Here is an 18,403-nt window from a genome sequence, read left to right as displayed (position 1 = left end):
AAGAAGTATTGGGTGAAAATTCCTGGGAACTTATTTTTTTGTGTGTGTTTGGTCAGTCCCTAGGGCTTGAACTCAGGGCCTGGGTGCTGTCCTTGAGCTCTTTTGCTCAAGGCTAACACTGCTGGTTCATGGGAATTAAGAGTCTCATCGATTTCCTTTTACCAGCTGGCTTCAAACCACGATTCTCAGTTCTCAGCTCCTGAGAACTCTTAAAAGTATGCCGAGGCATGAGGGAAAATCGTGATCCTTCCTCAATGCTTTTCTCTGATCTAGAGCCTGAAGCCTGCAAAGGGACTAGACCTGAAATCCATCCCACCCACTCCCCAGCTCCCTGCCAACCAAGTCAGGGCGCCCAGTCTCACTGATCCTGTTCCTTCCTTTCCAAAATGGAGGTTATAATTGGACCCACCTCCACGAGTTATTTTGAAACTCGAAAGCCTCTCTGTGCTGGGCTGAGCACATGTTCAGAGGCGGATCAATCATAATAAAGTAGCCAAGACGGGGAACAGGCAAGACTCATAAAAGCAATTTTATTTTTTGCCTCCTATTTCTTTTTTTTTAAAAAAACTCTTCATTGTGTGCCATCTGTCCCTCGTTCCCAAAGGAGACTACCATGAGATTTATGGTGAGAGCCACAAGTCACCAAGCTCAGGGACAGTGCCCAGGTCCTGAATTGAGGCCCCAGGACTGGCAAAAAAAAAATCAGTAAGAATGACCTCCTGTGTATTCTCCTAATGGAACCAGTTACACCTGCTTTTCTAGTGGGAGGAGGGGGGGCAGAGATGAAGGTATTAAGGTGAGAAGATATTGCTTTTGCTGATTGTAAGTCTCCCCTCCCCCTCCCCCACTTCTGGAATCTTCCCATGAGGCCCTTGGGTAGGGATTTTACTTTTGGTTATGTGCTAAGCAGGCATGAAGTACCCCCCATTTGATCCTTAGCACCCCCAAGGAAGAAAAGCTTTTAAAAATTAATAACAAAGCCAGGCACTAGTGGCTTCATAAGTGTCATCCTAGCTTCTCAGGAGGCTAACATCTGAGGATTGTGGTTCAAAGCCAAGCCTAGGCAGGAAAGACTGGGAGACCCTAATCTCCAATGAAACACCAACACGTAGGAAGTAGAGCTGGGGCTCAAGTGGTAGAGCACTAGCCCTAAGCAAAAAAAAAAAAAAAAGCTTAAGGTCAGCATCCAAACTGAGTTTAAACCCTAGTACCAGCATGCACGTGAGAAAACACATACCCATACCCACACAAATTAACAGGAACATTTAAATGGGATGTGGGGTCTAGCTCAAGAGTATCTGAGCTAAGAGTATTTAGCTAAGAGTATCTGCCTAGCAAGTGTAAAGGCTCTGAGTTCGAATCCTAATACTAATCAAATAGAAATAAATACAAAATAAAACAAAATACAAAAATCCCTGAGATTAACCAGTGGAAAAAAAAAGCTGGGTGTGGAGTTGTGGCTCAAGTAGTAGAACACCAATCTTGAGTGAGAGTACAAGGCTCTGGATTCAAGCCTCAGTAAACACACACACACACACACACACACACACACACACACACACACCATACATTAGTGAACACAGGGCTGGTTAGATGGCACCCTAAAATTTTCTATGGGCCTTGTACATGCATACACACGTGTTCATGCCACATCTGACATTATCTTTTCTTGCAAGTTGAATATTTCTTCTACACACTCTCTTCTTTTCGAAAAGTATATTTGTATTATCTCTAAGTAGTTGTCTGAAAGGGCTGTAATTCACCCCATCAGTTGATGTGTTCAATGCATGTTGGTTAAATGTCACCCCTTCCATCATTCTCTCCCATGTTGCCCAACCCCAGCTCAACTATTCTCTTCCTCACCCTCCTCCTTATTCCTCCATTCTTAGGGCTTAAACTCAGGGCCTGGGCATTGTCCCTGAGCTTCTTTTGCTCAAGGCAAGCACTTTACCATTGGAGCCACGGTGCCATTTTTGGCTTTTTCCATGTATGTGGTACTGAGGAATTGAACCCAGGGCTTGACGCATGCTAGGTGCCACTATGCCACCTTCGCAGCTCATGCATTATCCTCTTGAAATATTTTACAAGTCAGTGAACATTCTCATTCTCCTTCAGCAAGGATTTAAGGGCCATTATACTATAAAAACTTACCATATAAGCTGTTGCATGTTATTGAAGGATTCTGACAGTTCTTGCTTTTGTGGACCATTATAAATAGTGTGGGAGAGGGCTGGGAGTTTGGCCTAGTGGTAGAGTGGTTGCCTAGCATGCACGCAGACCCAGGTTCGATTCCTCAGTACCACATATACAGAAAAAGCCAGAAGTGGTGCTGAGTGGCTCAAGTGGTAGAGCTTGAGCTTTGAGAAAATCCAAGAACAGTGCTCAGGTCCTGAGTTCAAGCCTCAGGACTGTCAAAAAAAACCTAAAACCAATGTGGTAGAAAGCATCTTTCTATACAAATCTAGGAGTACTTCATTGGAGTGGATTCCTAAAAGGAAAATTACCAGGCCAAGGCGTGTCTTGGTCCATGTTGCTCAATTGGCTTCTAAAGCTACATTTACCATGACGTCAGAACATCTTTATGGCTCTGATTACCCTTTAATTGCAAAGGCAGTTCACAGAATACACTCTCTTTGCATAACACTTACCAAGCTAAGCTGCCAGGCATCAACGACTCAAGCCTGTCACCCTAGCTGACATGTGAGAGGCTGAGATGTGAGGATTGTGCTTTGGAGGCCAGCACAGCAGGGAAGTCTTATTGTAATGAGCCACTAGAAAAAGCCAGAAGTGATGCTGTGGCTCAAATGGTACAGCACTAGCCTTGAGCAAAATGAAGCACCCAGGCCTGGAGTTCGATCCCCCCAGGAACAGAAAAGCAAAAAACAAAAATAAAAAAAACCAAAAACAACACCTCTTCCAAATCTGTCTGAACCTTATAAAGTAGCCATGGTTTTCAGCTTAACAGATGTCCTCTAGCGATGAATTTAATGGGATTTATGTTCTTATTTCAAATGACACATCTAGGACCTAATGAAAAAAATATCTCACATATCTCTGTAAATATAGAAAATATGTCATTTCAGTGTGTGGAATTTCAAATGAGTGGTACATTTTGCATTCTGTGGTTTCTTTTCTCCAAGTGTATGGCTCTGAGCTTTTCCTGTGCACATATAAAGCTACCCTCCCCTTTTCTAACAGTCCAGATTTCCATGGAATTTACTCCCCCATACCACATACATAGAAAAGCCAGAAGTGGTGCTGTGGCTCAAGTGGTAGAGCTCTAGCCTTGAGAAAATCCAAGGACAGTGCTCAGGGCCTGAGTTTAAGCCCCAGGACTGCCCCCACCCCCCCAAAAAAAAAGTCCTATGAACTTTCCTGCCTGGGTTGCCTTTGAATCATGATCCTCAGTTCTCAGCCTCCCGAATAGCTGGGATTATAGACATGGGTAACTGATGCCTGGCTCCCGGGGTACCCTTCTAGGTGAACAATCGTATTTTGTATTTTGTTCTCTACAGGGAACTTTGTAGGAGGAAATCCTTCCTTCCTCCCTCCCTCCCTCCTTTCCTTCTCTTTTTCTTTCATGTGCTGGTCTCGGGGCTTGAACTTATGACCCCAAGCACCTGAGCACTGTCCCTGAGCTTTTTTGTGTGTGTGTGTGTGTTCAAGGTTAATGCTTTATCATTTGAGCCACATTTCTACTTCTGTTTTTTGAGTGATTCATTAGAAATCAGAGACTCATAGACTTTCCTGCCCTAGTTGGCTTTGAACTTCTATCCTCAGCTCTCAGTCTCTTAAGTAGGTCAGACGATAAGAATAAGCCACCAGTACCTGGCAAAACACTAGAATTTCTTGGGTCATGGAATGTGCATACTTAAAAATAATTTTTTTTTGGTAGCTAATGTCAATGACACAGGCATTTTAGATTACTTTTATTCGGGGTGTTTATCACATGCCTGGGATTTGTGCAGAAGGAGTGAGGCTGGGAGCTCTGAATTGTTCTGCTATATAAGCTGTCCATGGAAGGTCTGCTTACATTTTCCATTCACTCCCAATCTCTCCCATCTCCCAGTACCTAGGTTGGCCCCTGCACAGCCAATGAGTGAGGCTTTAACTGCTTTTCTCCCTCACTGGCCCCGCCCTCTTGAGGCCCCACGGGGACACTTGATTCTCTTAAGCACCTGCCAATGCCCTGCTCATCTTTCTAGATAGCAGGCCTGGGAGGCCCATAGAACGGTTTGAGTGTCACAGTCCCTTCTAGTGTCCCCAAAACACCTTTCCTTAGCTCCTGGGGTTCCATGCTTATTCGCTTTGCAATGTGCTTATTCGCTTTTTATGTTAACCAGTCCTGGGCTCTCTATGATGCAAGTTGTATGCAGAAAAATGTTTACTGCCTGCTGACAATCCCAAGTGTTATATGTGCGGGTGACCACCTGTTGGCTTTGCTGGTTAAATGGCAATAAAGGGTCCCACAGATTTTTATTTTTTTATTTTTATTTTTTTTCCAGTCCTGGGGCTTGAACTCAGAGCCCGGGCACTATCCTTGGATACTTTTTTGTTCAAGGCTAGCACTCTGCCACTTGAGCCACAGCATTACTGCTGGCTTTTTCTGTGTATGTGATTCTGGGGAATTGAACCCAGGGCTTTATGTATGCTAGGTGAGCATGCTACCACTAGGCCTCACAGATTTTTTTTTTTCCTGCCCAGGCTACAAAATTTCCTTTGCACTTGTTCCCTCAAGTAATACAAGTTGTTTACCTGACTCTATGAAAATAGAATTTAAAATCATCGATGGTTTTATTTTTTTTGCCAGTCCTGGGCTTGAGCTCAGAGCCTGAGCACTGTCTTTTGGCTTGCTCAAGGCTAGAGCTCTACCACTTGAGCCACAGCATCACTTCCAGCTTTTTGCTATGTATGTGGTAGCAAGGAATCGAACCCTGGTCTTTGAGCCTGCTAGGCAAGCACTCTACCACTAGGCCAAACTCTGGGCCCTAAAATCAGAGATGGTTTTAAAAGAGGTATACACAACCAGGCACTGTAGCTCATAGCTGTCATCCTAGCTACTCAGGAGGCTGGGATCTGAAGATCATGGTTCAAAGCTTGCCTGGGCAAGAAAGACAGTGAGACTCATATTGCCAATGAACTGCCAAAAAATGACTGAAGCAGAGTTGTGGCTCAAATGGTAGAGCATCAGCATTCAACAAAAAAGCTCAGAATCCAGGACCAGCCCCCCCCCCCACGCACACCCCACACAAAACTTTCACATTCTCATTATGGACTCTGTACGTCGTTACCTAAGAAATTGTATTCTAGATACTTCCCGATGAAAGGAAGTCCAAAGAGTCTCCTAACTTCTAAATGGAAACCTGTCTATTTATTTTGTTCTTTTCTATTTTGGAAGATCTACATGACTGAATGGATTATACATAATATTATATAGACACATATATACACTTTATATATATACATATACTGATATTATATACATATATACACAATATATTAATGTTATATAGGCAACATACACATATTTATAGTTATATTCTATTATATACATACATTTAATATAATATATACACATAACATATAATAATGTAATCTATGCATATATTGTATATTATAAAACACACTATATACACAAAATACATACATATATTTATATTATCTATGTCATAATATATATTATATACTGTATAAGTATTGTGTATATAACATATTCTATTATATAATATATAATACATTATATATTGTCATATACTATATATATATATGTATATATATATATATATATTTGTCTCTCAATAAAAAAATGAGCCAGGGACTTGAAGTACTCTCCGGTCTCATTTCAATTCTGAGCAAGTGCCAAATTACCATACACTTGGACATCGGGATTCTAACTACCCCCAAGCTGCCAGGCTTTTAAATAACAGCAGCATTGAAATTAGCCAGAATGCTACCTCTTTCCTTTGCTTATTTATTTCTGGGACTTCTGCATCAACTGTAGATTTGTGAAGGTCCTTCTGGGGGCGGGGCCAGGACATCTGAAGCATGTGATTCCTGAAAATCCACTTGATAGATCCCCAACTAGAGCATTCTCTGCTCTATGGCACCGCAAATTCATATTCCCTAATGACTGCTCTGCCTTCGTGTGTATATATAATATTAGATATGTAATCCATTCAGTCATTTAGATGGGGGGGAGTAAACTTTGTACACATGCGTGTTGGTGGCTGTCCAGGCTAGCCCATGGCGGCAAAGCATCTACTTCCTGTTTAACATGGCAGCTGGATCCACAGAGATTAGCTTCATGCATTTGTGGGATTGCTTATAAGCAAATTCAGTCAAATGAAGCTGTTGCCCTTGTAATGTGCTTTACACAAGGTTGGAGTGGTTTAGTGTGTGTGTGTGTGTGTGTGTGTGTGTGCGTGTGCTGGTCCTAGGGTTTCAACTCAGGGCCTGAGCACTGTTTCTTAGCTTTGTTGTTGTTATTGTTCAAGGCTACAACTTTCGCTAGCCCATTCAATATTGTCATGATTCCATCCCTGAGCCTTTTCTCTCCAGACTGGTGAACTTGAGCCCACAGCTCCACTTCTGGCTTTTGTTTTTTGTTTCAGTGGTGAATGGGTGCTAAATTTCTCATGGAGTTTTCTGCTTGGGCTGTTTTGAACTTTGAGCCTTAGATCACAACCTCTCTGTAGCTAGGATTACAGGCATGAGCTGCGAACACAGGCCTCTGATTACCTATTCTTTTTTTTTTTTTTTTTATTGGCATCCTGCAGCCCTAACAAAAGAGGGAAATGGTAGTTGTTAGCTGGCAGGGTCCAGATTTGACACAGAAAGCCTAATGTATCCAGTGAAAATAGAGGCGATCCACATTAACAAATGGGGTGGGGAGGGGGTCTGTTGTCATGAAAGACATTCTGTGGGATATATATCATGGTTTGGAAAGTCAGATTTCTAGCTTACCTGAGTATTGGTTAGGGGTCAGCATTTTAGATAAACACATCTGTCTGTCTGTCTGTCTGTCCGTGTGCTGTGGCTTTCAAAATTACATATTCTGTAACAATGCTCAGTGCATTGGAGAAACTGAACTGTCTGCCACTCTCCCCACTCAAAGAGGTTTATTCACTTGGGCTTCAAGCTATTAATCACATCTCTAATGAGAAGGTTTGTGGGGAGAAAATAGTGGTTTAAAAGCAAAGGGCTCATGTGGGTTGGGGGAAAAAAACCCAACAAGCAAAACTGCAATCACTAATTAGTTGTTGTTTTTTTTTTTTTAAAAAAAAACATAACTAGCAAAATAGTGCTGGAGGCGTGGTTCAAATGCTCTAGCACCAGCTGAGAATGCACCCTGAGGGAAGCATGATGTCCTAAGTTTATACCCCAGGACTGCCAAAAGAATATAACTAAATTTTATACAAAATAAAATTAAATGATTTTAAAAAATACAATGCTAGGGGCCAAGAGTGTGGCCTAGTGGTAGAGTGCTTGCCTAGCATGCATGAAGACTTGGGTTCGATTCCTCGGTATCACATACAAAGAAAAAGCTGGAAGTGGTGCTGTGACTCACTGCACTTCTCGCTTTTTCTTTTTTGCCAGTCCTTGGGACTGAACTCAGAGCCTGAGCACTGTCCTTGAGGCTTTCCTTAAGGCTAGAGTTCTACCACTTGAGCCACAGCACCACTTCTGGCTTGTCTATGTATGTGGTACCGAGGAATTGAACCTGGGTTTTTGTGCATGCTAGACAAGCACTCTACCACTAGGCTAAACTCCTGGCCCTGGACTTGTCTTTTAAACTTTTACTTACTTTCTTTTTTTAATATTTTTTTTTAATCCTCCACTACCTTAGCATGCCGATTAACATGGCTGGCAGTCACTGCTGAATATTAATCCCTTGGGAGAACCACAGGCAATTTACCTGACCAGGCTTGCCTTCTCCATTCAGTTCACTACCTAAAAACCAGTACCAAGGACACCACGTCCTCCAATGCAATTAGAGAAAGTTCCTAAGCCATGGATTCTAAAAGGATTAACTGTGTGAAATATTTCTGGAAGCAGCAAGCCTGTGTTCATAGCATTTGTGGTCATTGCTGATGGCTTAATTTTTTTTTTTTAATTTCTGTAGGATGATCCTATTTTCTTTAGGAAAATGAACAGCTACAGGGTGAGTTGGCTCATATAAGAGTCCATGCTGCCTATGGAATTGCACAGTGCCACCACCGGAGCAAGCAGGAGTGAAGGCTCTGATGGTTCAAGTTCTTAAACCTAAGGCCTTTCAGGCAACTTGGGTGTGGGCTATTGGGAAATGTAAGCTTCAAAGGCAATCATAAAGGACATTCAGAGCTTGACTAGGGCAGAGTTCACCCTGTGTGATTATGGAGTCATATTTATGTCTTGCTTTAGAGGAAAACTGGTACAGAAGGACACGGAGATTCTCTCAGGGCCTGAGCACTGTCCTTGGGCTTTCTCAAGGTTAGAGCTCTACCACTTGAGCCACAGCACCATTTCTGGCTTTTTCTATGTATGCAGTATCAAGGAAATGAACCTCGGTCTTCATGCATGCTAGGCAAGCACTCTTACCACTAGGCCAAACTCCTGGCCCCTATTACTTTTATTTAAAACCTCTTAACTAATTAATTAAAAATCTGGGAGCACCATTACGCATGGGCAGCCTTTGCTTCTTCCAAGAACCCGAAAAGTTTCCTGGTAAGCGTACCTGTACTTCACTGGAAAAGTTCTCTCCTGCCAGTGGTTTTCCTGTCTCATTCCGTGTGACTGTAGATCCCTTTGGCCATCCAAAACTGGAGCCGCTGTTGTCATGGTTACCCTGGAAGAGTTTCCCAAAGCTAGGGATGTTTGCAAGGGGGGTCAACCCTGGCCTGGGAGCATGGCCTAGTTTCTTAGGCAGTGGGACCCAGAAAATCCATACCCTTCTTTCCTCCCAGCTTCCAGTACCTAATCAACAGTCTGAATATCACCAGCTCATAATCTTGTCGTCTGGCCATGGGTCCTCCCAGCCCCATCTTGCTGTCTGAAATGGATCTCACCCTGGAAGATCAGACTGACCTAGAAGCACCTGAGTGTGGCTTCTGGCATGCCTCCTCCTTCTACAAAACAAGGCAGAAGAGACTTTTAGGTAACTCTCCATCCTTCCTCCGTTAATAAGGAGTTCACATTTTTGCTAGGGACACAGCCGTTATTTGTGTCAGACCTGGCAAAGAGGAGAAAAACACTGTTCAGGTTCTTGTTTGACCTAGGAGGGCCGAACAGACTCAGCAGAAGTGGAGCTGGGATCCAAGTTCACAGCTGATTGGTTGCAAAGACAATATCCCCCCTTCTTCCCTTCAGCCACCAAGAGGAACTGGAAGCTTCTAGATCCTTAGTCATCTACACAAACATCCATCTATTCCTTCATTACACGGGACCCCAAGCCTGTCGTGTGGGGATAAGCAGAAATCAACTCATAGCCAGCCAATGAACAAGGGGACAGAAAAGGGGGAGGGGGAGGGGGGAGGAGAAGGAGAAAGTAAAAGAGGAAAAGGAGGAGGAGTCACAAGATATTAGAGGGAGGGCAAGTCAGGGAAATCTTTCAGGAGGAAATCATACCTGCTGGGACCAGTCAAGTCTCAAAGGATGTCCGGATGTGGAGAAAAGGCAACAGTATGCCCAAGGAACTCAATTGCAGACTTAAGACTCTGGGGTGCTGACAAAATGGAAGAAAATATAGACTTTGATTAAGAACATGCACAAGCGATCCATGATAGTTGTGTGGGAGAACGGACCTTGGTCTGGAGGCTCCAAAAGTCAGTCCATTTAAGGCAGGTTATAGAAATGTCATGGAAGCCTTTTTCCTTTAGAAGACTTTAAAAAACAACTCCCACTGGCTCCCTCCCCTCCGGTGTAGTTTTGTTATCATTATTGTGGCTCAGGTCAGACTTCTTTTCATCTTTCATTTCCTGCTGAAGGAAAACATTTATTCAATCACTATGGAGCTTGCCAAGAGAACAACATGTAGACTCTGATGAGGGGAGAGGTGTGTCACAGGGGTGGGAATATAGAAAGAAGAGCCACGGAGACCCTCAACAAAAAGCCAACACGATGAAAGATTGAGATGTGACCTCCACAAATAACAAAAGGAAGGCCAGCCAGGTTCTAGTGGCTCCAGTCTATAATCCCAGCTACTCAGGAAGCTGAGATCTGAGAATCACAGTTAGAAGCCAGCCCGGGCAGAAAAGTCGGTGAGACTTTTATCTTCAATGTTGTCACCAAAGAGCTGGGGAATAGAGTTCACGGTTCAGTTTGTCTCAGTGCCAGTATCTAAATAAATAAATAAATAAATAAATAAAAGGAAGGGCAGATTTAAATCTTGAAACTTAGGAAAGATTTCATTGTTTGTGCATGCGCGTCCGATACCTTTGTCTACTGCTGCTGAAGGAGTTCAAGGTCAAGCACAGATCTAGGAGACAAAGAGTGGTGATCACCATATATTGTCAATTAAGATGCAGGTGCCTATGTGTCCTTAGGAGAGGCTTGAGACAAGCCAGGTTTTCATGGCCCAAACCTGTCATTTCAACTACCCAGGAGGCTGAGATCTGAGGCTCACGGTTCAAAGCCAGCCAGGACAGGAAAGTCCTGGAGACTCTTGATCTCCTAATGAACCACGACCAAGGACACCCTGAGTTCCAGCCCCAGGAAAGAGGGAGGGAGAGGGAGGACTAGAGAGGAGGAGGACTAGGAGGAGAGGGAGAGGAGACACTGAGAGGAGTTGAGAGAGGATGGCAAGCTGGGGAGGGGGGGGAACCCTGTGAAAAGTTCACTGAGTCTGGAGTCGACTGACTATTCGATGGAAGGGAGGGGGGGTTGGAGGCATGGGCAGCCCTGGAAGGGCCCAGATCGGATTCTGGAAGCGTCCCCTCCCTCGAGGATGGGAGAGGGGGCGGGCCAGGGGCAGGAGGGGAGGGGAGGGGACCGTCCCCTCACCCCCAAACGTCTACCTCGGGGGGGGGGGGGGGGAGGGGGGCCCAGCCCAGCTGCTGGGAAAACCCGCTTCCCCTTCCAGCTCCCTGCGGGGCGGAGCTGCAGGCCCGAGCACGTGACGCCCGGGGCGCCATGTTGACTGAGGGCCGCGCCCCCGGCGTCCAGGCGACCTCACGGGGTGCTCCCCACCCCCCGACGCCCCCGTCCCCGGAGACCTCGAGCCCCCGCCCCAGCCGACAGAGAGCCCCGTTTCCTTCCTCCCACCCTCCCCCTCACCCTGAGCCTGCGTGACCCGCGAAGCCCCGCGGCTGGAGGTCACACGTCGAACGAGAGTCCTTCGCCCACATCAAAGATGGCGCCGCGCCGCGCTCACTGGGTCCCAGCCGGGCCGGCGTCCCTGGGCGAGGCGCAGGCGGAAGGGGCGTGTCCGAAGGTCATTTGTTTGAGGGGGAATCGACCTTCCTGGGCGGGACTTCCTGGAAAGGCCGTGAGGGAGGGGTGTGGCTAAGGCTGGTTTCTGCGCTGTGATTGGTGGAGCGGCACGGGGGGGCGGGGAGCTGTGGGCCCCGCCCTCGTGGAACCGGAAGTGTGTCTCTCGGTCTTTCCCAGCTGGTTGTCATTTGACTCGGCTCGGTGCTGGGGAGAAGGACTCCGCCGCGGCTGCGGGACCGGGCGGCCCGAGAGAGACAGAGGGGGGGGGAGAACACCGGGAAGGCAGTGGCGGCGACAGCAGACGACGAGGAGGAGGAGGAGGAGGAAGAAGAAGGGACACCCCGAGATTCGCCCACCGCGATCCCAAGCGGAGAAGAAAAGCCAGGGCGCAGCAATCACGACGGCGGGGGCCCGGGAGCCGGGGGTCCAAGCGACGGCGACGACGGCCTGGAAACCGTGAGGAGAAACAAAAGCCCTTGTCGATTGTCGTTTAGGAACCATTACCCCGGGGGAGGGCGGAGAAGAGCGAGCGAGGGCCCGGGGAGAGCGGTAGTGGGGTGTTTTTTCCCCTCCCCCTCCCCCATCCCCCCATCCCCCCCCACCGCGGAGAATCGAACTGCACAGAACTGAACAAACCGCCCCTTTGGGTCCCATGAGGGAAAAAAACCCCGGAGTCGCCACGAGGGGAAGAAGTAGAAACCACAGGACCTTCCAGGTCACCCCTTTTCTCCTCCTCCTCCTCCTCCTCCCCGCACCCCCAAGCTGCCAGCTCACCCTCCTCCCGTTTTGCTGAGCCCTTCCGATCGCCACACCGCAACCCCCCCTCTCCCCCCAGTGTCATCGTTGTCCTCGGCCGCCCACCAAACCCACCCATCCATCTCCTCCCCCTCCCCCTCAGCCCCAACCCCCAACGCCACCACCCTTGGATGGGGGAGAGGAAGCCTGGGGGGGACCCCAAGAATAGCAATCGCCCCCAAGATCCTCACCTGCATCCCTCAGGATTCACCCCCCGAGGCCCACGAAAGAGCAGAAGCTGGACCAGAAGCAGCAGAAAAATCAAGCCTGCCAGTAGTCAATGCTGGTTTTTCTGTGCTGCTGCTAGGACTTTTCTCCCCGTCCCCCCAGATTAAACTAATATAATCTATCTATATAAATATATAATATAATATATAATGTTCTTAAATTATTCCTGATTTTTTAAAAAAAAAAAAACAGCTGCCAAGAAGAAAAACATATTGTCCCTTTAGCCCTATTTTAATTTTTATGTGAATCTAAACTGCTGTAGAAGACCATATGTGATTGTTAAATTATATCTATCTATATATATATAGAGAGAGAGTTATATATTTTTTACTCTGAACAATGCTTATTCTTCTACATCCATAGATGCTTGACAAGTGTGGGTTTGGTGGTGATTTTTTTTTTTTTGGTCGTTCATGTGCATTTTCCTTGGGAAAAAGAAAAAGCGCCTATTTTACTAACCAAAGACTTGATTTTTTTTTTTTTTTACTCTCTGCATTTTTATCCCTTCCTACAAAGAAGCCCCAATTGGATTCCTGTCAATGTTTTAAGAGCTTTTTTTTTTTTTATTTTTTTTTTCTTCCAGAGAGACCACTATTCCAAATCAGAGCCCCTTTCAGGCGATACAGCTCAGATCTCTGAATGAGCTCTAGATAGATATTCCCCTGTAACACCTTCCCCCCTCCAAGACAACCTTCCATTTGGGCTAGAAGAGGAAAGAAAAAAAATAAAACAACAAAACAGGGGGCGCTGAGACATCAGGTGGCATATATATATATATATATTTTTTTTTTTTTTAAATGGGGGATTACGGGTTCGGAGTGCTAGTGCAAAGCAATACTGGGAACAAGTCTGCGTTTCCAGTTCGATTCCACCCCCACCTGCAGCACCAACATCAGAATGCCGCCCCCAGCCCAGCTGCCTTTATAAATAATAATAACACAGCTGCGGGCGGAGGAGGCGGAGGAGGAGGAGGAGGAGGGGGCGGCGCTGGGGCCGGGTCGGCCTGGCTGTTCCCGGCGCCCGCCGCCCACGGCGCCCCGGACGAGCTCCTGGGGTCGGAGAAGGCCAAGGGGCCCCCGGCGCCCCCGCCACCCCCGCCGCCGCCACCCCCGCCCCCGCCGCCCCCGGAACAGCCGGATCCCCTGGAGAAGCCGCCGCGGCCCCCGAGCCCGGGGCACGAAGCCCTGCCCGACCCCGAGAAGGGCAAGGCGGACGACGGCCCCGGGGACCCGGCCCCCGAGCATGGCCCCGGCGGCCAGGAGAAGATGCGGCTGGAATCGCCGGTGCTGACGGGCTTCGATTACCCGGAGCCCGCGGGGCTGGGCGGCCCCACGCAGCCGCCCCTGACGCCGTCGAGCGCCGCCTCGTCCCTGCCGGGCTTCAGCAACTGGTCGGCCGCCCTGGCCCCGTCCTCGTCCACGCTCCTGAGCGAGGACGCCAGCTTCTTCCACCAGGGCGGAGGAGGAGGCGGAGGAGGAGGAGGAGGAGGAGGAGGAGGAGGAGGAGGGGTCCCGGCCCCGTCGGCCAACCACGGTGCTCTGCTGTTCCAGAACTTCCCCCACCACGTGAGCCCCGGCTTCGGGGCCGGCTTCTCCCCGCAGATCGGGGCCCTGTCCCAGCCCCACCCGCATCACCCCCACTTCCCGCACCCCCACGGTCAGCATCCGCCGCCGCCGCCGCCGCCGCAGCGCAGGTCCCCGGCCAGCCCGCACCCCGCGCCCTTCCCGCACCGCAGCCCCGCCGCCGCCGCCGCCTTCGGCCAGCTGCCGCACCTGGCCAGCGGCCTGAGCAAGCCCCCCTCGCCGTGGAGCAGCTACCAGAGCCCCGCGCCCAGCCCGGCGTCCTCCTGGAGCCCCGGAGCAGGGGGCTACGGCGGCTGGGGGGGCTCCCAAGGGCGCGATCACCGCCGGGGCCTGAACGGGGGCATCGCGCCCCTCAACTCCATCTCGCCCCTGAAGAAGAACTTCGCCAGCAATCACCTGCAGCTGCAGAAGTACGCGCGCCCCGGCTCAGCCTTCGCCCCCAAGTCCTGGATGGAAGACAGCTTGAACCGACCCGACAACATCTTCCCCTTTCCGGTAAGATCCGGTGCCACCTCGGCCAGGCGAGTGGCACAGGTGGAAGAGTGGCCCCCCAACTCCTCCTGGTGGGGGGGGGCCCCAGATGAGTGTCACTTGGAAGGTGTCTCGAGCAGTTTCCTAATTGCAGTCTTGATCTTCCCCCCCGCCCCGCCCCCCCTTGGGTAATTGGATACCAGCCCCCCACCCCCATATTGACATTATTCATTATAATCCTTTTCTTGCCCCACACAAGGCAGGGTCACAGTTTTCTCTCTCCTACTCAAGGTGCCACATGGATACAAGTCGATTTTGTGTGTGGAAAGGAAAGGAATGTTTTTCCATCCATAGCTCTTGACTCAAAAAGAAAATGCTATTTTTTTTTTTTTGTTGTTGTTGTTGTTGTTGTTTTGACACTGTCAGGCTACGATCCATTAGGAATCGGCTACCAAATTACAAGTCTCTTCACAGGTTGTATTTGAAGTCTGGAACCTGGCAGTCTAAACAGTCTGAGCTGACCATTTCCTCTTAAATCTCTGGAAATGGTTGCCTGCCCTGTGTCAGTAAGGCCTAGTGGTTGGAGAAACGCGATTACCATTATTTGAAACTTTTATTTTTTGCAGTGCTGGGGATACCAGCCAGGTCCTTAAATACACTAAATATTTCTTTGGGAATACTGTGAAGCTGTTGATTTTAGTGTGACTGTATGTGTGTGTGTGTGTGTGTGTGTGTGTGTGTGAGAGCAGTGCAATGCCTTTTTGCCTTTTGTTTACTTCCCAGTGTTAACAGTAGGGGTGTGTGGATAATTAAAGCACTCCTAAGAATAGATTTAAGCAAAAATCACAATCCTTGTTACTGGTCTGTCCTTTTTCTTGGCATGGGTCAGATTCTTGGATGTTTTGGTCCTAAGTAGCAGTTCTGTTTTAAGTAGCAACCAACTAAAGGGAATCTCTGCATTAGTTGAACAGCTCTTGCCCTTCTAAATATGTATGCTTTGGCAGTTGAATCCTTTATATGTCTTTCAGAAAGTTCATAGGAGGTAGTAAGGTGGCATTGAATCACACCTCTCAATAAACCCTTAAAGGTAAATCCTATCATTATTTCCTCTTTCATAGGTGAGGGAAATTATACAGAACTGGTAAGAAAGGGAATTCTAGGCTTGGAAACCAGGATAGAAAAGATGTAGGGGGCTTAACGATGTGTTTGAGAGGCAGAATTTTTCCCTAGGACACATAAGGCCCTAGGGTGTATGTCCCAGCAACATACACACACACACACCCTTTACACCTTACAAAATATTATTTTAGATTGTTATCTGCCACAGAAGGGTCTTGAAAACAGAATATCAAAAAGTTGTGTTCCGGCCGGGAGTTTGGCCTAGTGGTTAAAGTGCTTGCCTGGCATGCATGAAGACCCAGGTTCGATTCCTTGGTACCACATACATAGAAAAAAGCCGGAAGTGGTGCTGAGGCTCAAGTGGTAGAGCTCTCGCCTTGAGAAAGTCCAAGGGCAGTGCTCAGGCCCTGAGCTCAAGCCCAGGACTGGCAAAAAAAAAAAAAAAAAAAAAAAAAAGTTGTGTTCCTAGGTATAATATTAGTACAAACAGCATTATCCACTTAAATTAGCAATTTGTTTAGGAGAGGGGAAATTTGCTGTATCCTTTTAGTAAGGATTGAATGATCCTCTTAGGATCCAGATGCAATGTACCTTAAAACAGTAGGTCAAGTTCAGTTTTAGGTTTTTAAAAATGCTGTTTTTTTCCCCCCCCTAGGTCCTTAGGAAGTCTTCTCACTGAAATTAAGAGCCATCACAATAGGCTAATACAGATGTTATGATTATGACAGAGTCCTATGAAGTATATATTTTTTGAAGTTTCTGTGATAGGCCAGGAGCGTGGCCTAGTGGTAGAGTGCCTGCCTAGCATTCATGAAGCCCTGGGTTCGATTCCTTGGTATCACAAACACAGTCGAGAGTGGTTCAAATGGTAGAGTTCTAGCCTTGAGAAAGCCCAAGGACAGTGCTCAAGCCCTGAGTTCAAGCCCCAGGACTGGCAAAAAAAAAAAAAAAATTTCTGTGCTAGTTCCTTGGATATAAATTTAAAAGAAACTTAAGGGCTGGGAGTTTGGCCTAGTGGTTAAAGTGCTTGCCTAGCATGCAGGAAGACCCAGGTTCGATTCTTAGGTACCACATACATAGAAGAAAGCTGGAAGTGGTGCTGAGGCTCAAGTGGTAGAGCCACTGTCCAAAGACAGTGCTCAGGCCCTGAGCTCAAGCCCAGGACTGGCCAAAAAAATAAAAAAATAAAAGAAACTTAATGCAATGATAACACGCATTAATTGTATAATGGACCTAAGATGGCATTCTTGACATTTTTGTGTATGTTGGCCCTGAGGCTTGAACTCAGAGCCTGGGCTCTGTCCCTGAGCTTTTGTGCTTAAGGCTGGCTCTCTACCACCTGAGCTATAGGTCTCCTTCTCGCTTTTTGGTGTTTAATTACAGATAAGAGTCTCATGGAATTTCCTGCCAGGGGTTGGTTTTGAACCACAATCCTCAGATCTCAGCCTCCTGAGTAGCTAGGATGACAGGTGTGAGCTATCAACACATTTAAAACAAGTTCAGTTTGGCTGATAATTGACTATACTTTTCTTATTTTGCTGCTGTTGCACTAATAAAATGAATTTCTGTGACATCATCAGTTGCCCATTTCTAGCTTACTGATTGAATGGTAAAGATTTTAAGAAAAAATGAATAGTACAGAAAAACGAGTAAAATGTATTACCAAGGCACATTCATTTCGTAACAGTTTCCTTGAGGGGCTAATTGAATGTGTTTACTTTGTGAAATAATTTTTGATCAGATAATTTATTTGGAGATGATGCTGATTTCTGAAATAATAGCTCCAAATTGAAACTAATTTCCCCTTGACTCTGTTCCCATTATTTTTAGTGTATGTGTGGAAAGAGAGATTAAATGGAGGTGATTTGAAAGTCACAAGAGAAACAAATGATTTGACAGAATCTTTATGACAAGCAACCTTCTAATTGGGATTTAAAAGACATTGTAAGAAGTAAATAAACGGACTAGTAGCGCCTGTTTAAATGAATATAGCTTTTCTTATGTGTGTGTTTTTGGGAAACAATGATGCTTTTGAATTGGTTTTTGGCAAAAAGTACCCCTTGGAGTTGATGGGGTTACCTGGGTAAATTGGATATGGAAAAATTGTAAGGATTATTTATTTGCAATCCAAGAGAATTACTGTGTGGATTTGGCTTTATGGAGATTAGCATTTGGGGGGCCTGAGTTTTGTCCTAGAATGGGAGGTCTGACTTTGGAAGTTCTTTATTATTTCCAAGCATCCCAGTGTGAAATTTAAACTGCTTCAGCTACAATTCACTTTTCTTTCCCAAAGCTCTTGTTTCATTTAAATTTATACCCTAACCACATGAATTTTAAGAAAGACAATATATAGATATTAACAACTGCACTTTCATTGCTATTTAAAAAAGACTTCCTATGTGTTAAGGGAAGTATTTTCTAATCGACGATAGAAATTACAGGATAGAATTAACATGGTTGCATTGTTACATTAATACTCAACAAAGGCTAGTATGGTGTTCTGATATTGAAAGGAAAGGATTTCTCTGGTCGTTAGGATTATAGGCATGAGCCATCGTTGCCAGCCTCACAGTGAGGTTTTATCTCAATAAATAAACAAGATAACAGATACACAAGTAATACCTCCTCTCAACACAAAAATATTATCATAGAGCTTACAAGTGGAAAAGAATGGAGTATTCTGGTTTGTCAACTTTAGATGTTAAACCTAGACAGTATTTAGGTATGTGGTTTTGTTGTGAATTTTGAGTACTTACTATATAGCAGGCACTGAGTTAGGCACTAGCCAATACATTATTGCA

General features: G+C 46.5%; 1 protein-coding gene and 1 long non-coding RNA gene across 2 annotated transcripts; both read left to right on the top strand.

Moving 5' to 3' along the window:
- The first annotated feature begins 11,718 nt into the window (after positions 1 to 11,718).
- LOC150041909 (uncharacterized) lies at positions 11,719 to 12,992 on the top strand. Its single transcript, XR_016533709.1, has 2 exons — positions 11,719 to 12,121; positions 12,406 to 12,992. It is a non-coding gene; the product is annotated as an uncharacterized LOC150041909 (long non-coding RNA).
- Positions 12,993 to 13,226: 234 nt separating this feature from the next.
- Positions 13,227 to 15,272, top strand: LOC150041908 (cytoplasmic polyadenylation element-binding protein 4-like). The gene is made up of 2 exons (XM_090325414.1): positions 13,227 to 14,507; positions 15,267 to 15,272. Exons 1-2 carry the CDS (start codon positions 13,227 to 13,229, stop codon positions 15,270 to 15,272), a joined length of 1,287 nt encoding a protein of 428 aa, XP_090181540.1.
- The last annotated feature ends 3,131 nt before the right edge of the window (positions 15,273 to 18,403 follow it).

This window comes from Megascapheus bottae, chromosome 38 (genome assembly GCF_031878675.1).
Source record: "Megascapheus bottae isolate mThoBot1 chromosome 38, mThoBot2.hap1, whole genome shotgun sequence".
NCBI lineage: Eukaryota > Metazoa > Chordata > Mammalia > Rodentia > Geomyidae > Megascapheus > Megascapheus bottae.
Note: the sequence above shows the minus strand (reverse complement) of the source record. Positions and strands in the feature narration are given on the sequence as shown.

What these genes read in the sequence shown, in the direction of transcription:
- LOC150041908 (XM_090325414.1), top strand. Translation starts at nt 13,227, where the DNA reads ATGGGGGATTACGGGTTCGGAGTGCTAGTGCAAAGCAATACTGGGAAC.